The sequence below is a fragment of the Rutidosis leptorrhynchoides genome, chromosome 6 (genome assembly GCF_046630445.1).
Source record: "Rutidosis leptorrhynchoides isolate AG116_Rl617_1_P2 chromosome 6, CSIRO_AGI_Rlap_v1, whole genome shotgun sequence".
NCBI classification, from domain to species: Eukaryota; Viridiplantae; Streptophyta; class Magnoliopsida; order Asterales; family Asteraceae; genus Rutidosis; species Rutidosis leptorrhynchoides.
The window spans coordinates 385,433,476-385,439,966 of NC_092338.1; the positions used below are offsets into that span (position 1 = coordinate 385,433,476).

General features: G+C 34.3%; 1 protein-coding gene across 1 annotated transcript; it reads right to left on the reverse strand.

The window, feature by feature from the left end:
* Window positions 1-4,947: 4,947 nt before the first annotated feature.
* On the reverse strand, window positions 4,948-5,752 carry LOC139854958 (uncharacterized). Its single transcript, XM_071844228.1, has 2 exons — window positions 5,336-5,752; window positions 4,948-5,247 (listed from the first exon to the last, which is right to left on the reverse strand). The coding sequence occupies exons 1-2, from the start codon at window positions 5,750-5,752 to the stop codon at window positions 4,948-4,950; spliced, it is 717 nt and encodes a 238-aa protein (XP_071700329.1).
* Window positions 5,753-6,491: the final 739 nt, after the last annotated feature.

Genomic DNA, 6,491 nt, shown 5'->3' on the forward strand with positions numbered 1-6,491 from the left:
TTTACACCTAAGAATTCACTAAACAGCACCCCACATGCACACATGTGTCCTGAGCTTTTTATAATGCGTTTTACAAAAAAAAAAAAAAAAAAAAAAAAAACTTCAATACATTTGAATGGTCCACTTTTAAGTATTAAAGGGATGGTCATGCAAGGAGCCAAGGGAAAAAAAAAAGACAAGTAATATGGTTTGGTTAACAAGAAAAATAAAAGAATCGGGAAGCAAGAAACGAATCATTCGGTTAAACTTGGGTTTTTGAAAATAGGAGCCCGTAAAGTGTAGTTGCAAAATCAATCATCGTGCCATTTTTTTTTAAACGTGTCATCATCATTCTTGCATCGATCTCACCATGTTACCATTATCATAATCAAAACCCAGCACTGTTCATCATCTACTTCACCCGTCATCATCGTCGTCATTTAACCGCAAAAGAAACAGAAATAATAAGTGTGTGTTGTGTGTGTGTTGTTCTTGTCAGTCCGTCATCAAGTACACAAGCAGCGAGTAGTAGTAGCAGAATAAGGTGGCAGTTTGGTTGCAAATTCGAAACAAAAACAAAAACGATTGATGATGGTTTACGGTGGTAACAGACATGGCAAGGTGGTCGATGGTTTTGTGGTGGTTGTGAGCCAAGGGTGACGGTTATGGTGGTTTCCATAAGAGAGAGAGAGAGAGAGGAGAGAGAGAATGAACGAGTGAGGTGGTTCTTGGTGGCGGTTCACGGTGGTTGCAAGGTGATGGTCGATAAGCTAGGTGGAGAAGAGGCAAAGTGGCGGATTCAAGTGGTGATCGGTGGTGATGACTGTTGTAGGAGAAATAAGAAAACACATGAGTGGAAGGTTTGAGATGGCGGTTTATGGTGATCATGAGTGGTGCTCCGGTGGTTGTGGTTGGCGATCGACATGGTGGCCGCCGGTTGTGGTGTTGGAGAAGAAGAAGATGGGTGTGGTTTGTTTTTGAGTGATCTCCCCATTTCTATCTAAATCTCTCGCTATATGTATACATACATATTAAATAATTATAATTATAATAATAATAATAATAATAATAATAATAATAATAATAATAATAATAATAATAATAATAATAATAATAATAATAATAATAAAATTATATTAATAATTAATAAGTCATGTGCAAAGAAAAAAATTGAACAGCAAAGCATTCATTGTCCTCTTCTACCGACAGATTTAAACGGACTATTATTTCGTACTCCGTTGTTACTTAGTGGCGAATAAAAGTGTTCAGAAAAATCCCATATTTTTAAATTAACTATATTAATTTATTTTGGCCATTATGGTATAAAATTCGATCACTAATTATTAAATAAAAATTACATTAATTATTCACTCCCAACCCTAAGTAAAATATAAAAAGTTTTAAAATTCAACAAATAGTTCCTAAATACATTTTTAATAAGCCTAAAATTTATATAGCTCATTTTCGGATTACTGTTTATTTTAAAATCACATAAATTTGTTTATAACTTGCTTAATATCCATCGAATGACATTTGAGTGCTACTGATGATTAAAAATGAATTCGAAATTTTATATACTTATTCAATATACTTTATTTATATATATAGATATGTTTTTAAATAATAATTATTTTATTTTACATAATTAATTTCTAACAATTATATAATAAATTATATTTCAAAATATATACATATCTATTTACAATTAGTGGTTCGTGAATCGTCGGGAATGGTCAAAGGTATAAATGAATCCATGTACTTAATTTAAAATTCTGATAATCAACTTTACAGACTTTGCTTATCATGTCGAAACTATATAAATATTAAGTTTAAATTTGGTCGAAAATTTCTGGGTCGTCACAGGATTTGCGTATTTTCGTTACCGTATGCGTAAGTTATGATCAATTGAAGTTTTGTTAGGGTTTTGCACGCAATACGAATTTTATGGTGTTTGTGCTTTTTGAATGAGTCATTGAAATGATGACCACTAAATTCCTTGTTAAAAATCACTCAAGTTAGACTTAAGAATCATGTAAAAAGGTTATGTATTGCTCTCGGTATGATTAAACGAATATTGGTGACTCGTATTGAGCTGAAACTTTTCGTATGCACGCTAAATGACATCGCATGAACTAGAAATTAGTTGAGACTTTGATCTTCTAGTATGTTATTGTTTAGATGTTCCTAAGAATATTTCATTTGAATGACAGCTTCTAAAAACATTGTTTGCTATGTGTTATATGCATCACCAAATGACATGTCTGAATGTTGTCCAAAACAGAAGGTCTGACTTTAATGAATAAATTGTACGAAATGGCTATATGAAAGTCTTTGATTATTTTACCACTTAAAATTTGGAATGTATATAGTTATCTCCAATTTTCTGTTCATTAATAGCTATTTTCTAAATTAAATGAGAATTTTTCTAATACTGTTGCATGAGCAGAAACTGATTTGGTAAACCTTAACTAGACCTTATCTGAAACCCAACTTGTAGACATCGTATGAGGCCCTGGCTAGGCTTTTTGGAAACTTTTATGAGGCTATTTGTGATCTGGAGTTTGTCATATTACCATGATTTATGTGCTATGAATTATGTTCGTGGTTTGCAACTTGTGTATGAATTTTATGTTAAACGATAAACTGTGAATGCGTACTTGACAAACTATGAGCTAAAACATGTTAGTTGACTTAGTGTTGACATCTTGACCAATATTGCATAACCTACTGATATGGTTGACTTTAGTTGACCACTTTGACCAAGTTGACTTTTAGTTTGACTTTGGTTGACTTTTGTTGACTTGCTTGGACTAGTTGACTTTTGCTTACTTGTTGAGTCAGTCTGAGCACTAGGACTATGCGTACACTATGGATTGACACAGTGTGACTTATGTATTTACTTAAGGTATTTGACTAGGTTGCGTTTTACCGTCGTGAACGTCCGACTACCTTACTGTTTTACTAAGAGTTTACCGTGCTTTTTCAAAGGTGAGTCTACAGTCCCTACTACTTTTTACATGGGATGAGATAACATGATATTTCAAATGTTTTACATATTAGGCACGAGTAACTTAAACGAATATAGATATGAGTTCAGATCAAAAATCCCTTAGCTTGATTATATTAATTACTTTACGTAAGCTCGACTTATATGGACGGTACCGTTAGGTTTGACAAACCTCGTCCCAAAGCACGGGGTGCTTATTCTGTTGTAACTTGTACACTTGATAGGTGTATGCTTAGAAAGGGTAAAAGGAAGACGCGTAGTGAATGAGCTGTCCGCAGGTTAAAGTCTTATAATCAAGTGCTCATGATAAATGTATAATTTTTACGATGCTTTCAATCTCGTGGCCTAACTTACGGTAATTGCTTTACTAAACCTGTAGATTCACTCAACATTTTTGTTGAACTTTTTGCATGTTTTTATCTCAGGTCTTTAGAGGTATTGCTTCGCTAGCCGATGTTACTATGATTGATTGTTGCTATTACTGGAGTGAAGTCCAACATGCTTTATCATTTCTTATTTCAAGAAATTACATTCGCATTGAAAACAATTTACTTTAAATAATGATTTCAGAGTATTTAAGTTGGTCATTTATGTCAAACTATTTTTGAAATTATTTTACATTTAATGACTTTACCTTTTGAAATTTAATGCGAATGCTTTTCAGAAATGTCTCATATAGAGGGCGTGACCGTTAACTGTGGGACCAGAGTTAATACGCCATTAGTCGATTCTGACGGCGTATTACATGGGAGCACTCTAATAAACTTCTGACTTTTATGACTACTTATAACCTCAATAACTCCATGTTACTATTTTCAAGATTATTATGTTTAAAATCTATAAGAGCACTAGGAGTCGATGCCGTTTTTTGCCGTTAAAGGAATTCGATGCCGGGGACAGTGGTACCATTGACTCCGTCCTGGCGTTAAACCGCCATCGAGGTCCAGCGTTTTTGATCGGCGTTGGGTGGGCGACGTTGATAATTGCTTCTTTTTCTTTTTTTTTCTTCTTTTTTTTCTTTTTTCTTTTGTTATTTGATGCTGTTGCTGCTATATTTTTTTTTGTTTTTGCAGGTAGAGATGAAGTGAAGAAGACAATGGAAAACGGAGTAAATAATTAGGTTTAAAGTTGGGCTAAAACAGTTAGGCTCTAAACATAAATTTATATTTTGGACTAAATTTTCTTTAAATATTTATAATTTATAATTATAAATATTCTTGATAAAAGTATTATTTATTTTTATAGTTTGTAGTTTATAATTATATTAAATAAACAATAGATAAAGGTATATAAAAATAAGTTAAATAATAAATTAGACAAATTTAACACTGAACGATTTTCCCTGTTTTGGCCTCAGTGTTAAATCTGGGTGTTAAGCTTAACATTGAGATTTAACACCGAGCCCAATATCACGACTCCTGGTGCTCTAACAATGTTACATGATTTTTCACGGTCATCAGAAAAAGGACACAACTCGTTGGGTTTTTTCTAATCTAATGGGGTACTATAAAAACTATAATCAGAATCAATCAAAACTTAAACCTGCCCACCAGGACACCAACTATTTGATCAATTGCCTCATTGAAATATTCGAATATGTGAAGGTGAAATGATTATCAAATAACGAAAAATAGTTAGCGAAATTGAGCTGTTAAGTGAACCGGGTATAAATTAATGAATTAATGCGATAAATAGGAGCGATTCAAACTATGGATGAACATAGAGATGACGATATAGCGTATGATAAATTAAAAATTTCTGAAGTCTGCGATAAGATATAACAGCAACGAATTTGGGAAAAGAGATTTAATCCGTATTTTTTTTTTTGAAAAGTAAAACTTTTTTTTATTAAAAACTCAAAGAACAATTTGCAATGGGACAACTTCGCATCACAAAGATTAGATACATGATTACATATTTAACATATTTGTGGAGTTTGCAAGCATACTAATCACGACAATTTACATAGTAGAAAGATAACAACTAGGGTTACTCAACCAAGTTAGCCAATCAAATTTTCTTCCTCTTGATCTTTGTGAAATCCACTCGAACGATTTAATTTGGATTTCATTGAATGCCACCGAACGACTCCACGACTTGTTCTTGAAAATAACATTGTTACGGTTCTTCCAAATGTAGTAAGCACTAATCCGTTCGATCGCTTGCCAAATCTTCACACCGAATGTTGACATGTTGACCGAATTATTAGTGTTACCACGCAAAATTTCACTCGAACTTAAGTTAGTAAAATTACCAAGATTCTACCAATTGTAAACACGAGACCAAATTTCCAATGAGAATTTGTAAAAAATTAAGCAAATCCACACTTTCCAATCCATCAACACACACCAGACATCTAACGACGGGCAAATCAATTCCATGATTGTCGAGTTCAATTCTTACCGGCAAACACTTTTTTATCGCCCTCCATACGAATATCTCCAATTTTCTCAGAACCAACTGATTGATAAGAGTTTGACCCGCAACAATGATCTTCGAAAGGAGCCGTTCATTAATAAGAGATGACATGGTTTTGATAGTAAACAGCCCGTTAGTTGCATTGGACCAGACCCATTTGTCTTCACGTGAATGATCGAACGTATAACCTGCAATTAAATCCAACAGAGAGTTTAAATCGCCCAAAGTTCGGCCCACTGGAGGCCTGGACCATACCCAAACAGCAGCATCATAAGGGCTGCGAGTGTTGATTATGTTGCTGATGATGACATCTTTCTCCAACTCTAGCCGGTAAAGTCTTGGAAACATAATGCCGAGTTTATTATTCTGTAACACCGGCCATTTTTTTATAACACATCGGAAGTCTTACTTAATAAATTCACAACATTAATTAAATCAGTACAAAAGTTACTTTATTATATTTAAGTTTCACACACGGTGTTACGTTATTACAAACACGGTTACAATTTTCCACATCAGAGTTACAAGTCAAACATGGTTTTACACTTCACGGCCCGATCCCAACAGCAGTACCTAAACCTGCAGGGGAAGGATTGTGGGGGATTAGCACACTGCTAAATGAATGGAATCTATCTACAGTTTAAGCTTAAGCAATCTATCATACAAAAATCAGCTAACATGTTTATAACCAACAAGCATACAAGCAAAGACAATATGAGGATCAGCGGCTTGTACGGGTACACGACCCCAGCTGATCAGGCTAGAGTCTACTGATAGTTCTTTTCCGTCTAGTCTCTGCTTACAGACTGCAGGGTATGAACTCAACCGCCCTTGGAATGGTTTACCTCACACGGACTTCAACCGCCCTAGGAATGGTTAAAAGTCCCCAACCGCCTTAGGAATGGCTGGTGTCAAACATAGTGCACATATACAACATATAGATCACATAGCATGCAACTATCCACCTAGCATGGCAATCACTACACTACACTACACTATACAGGGTAATCAGAGAAATCCACAGTAGCATGATTTGCTACTTAAACTCTATCTAAAGATAAACCCACTCACCGATTACCAGCAACAA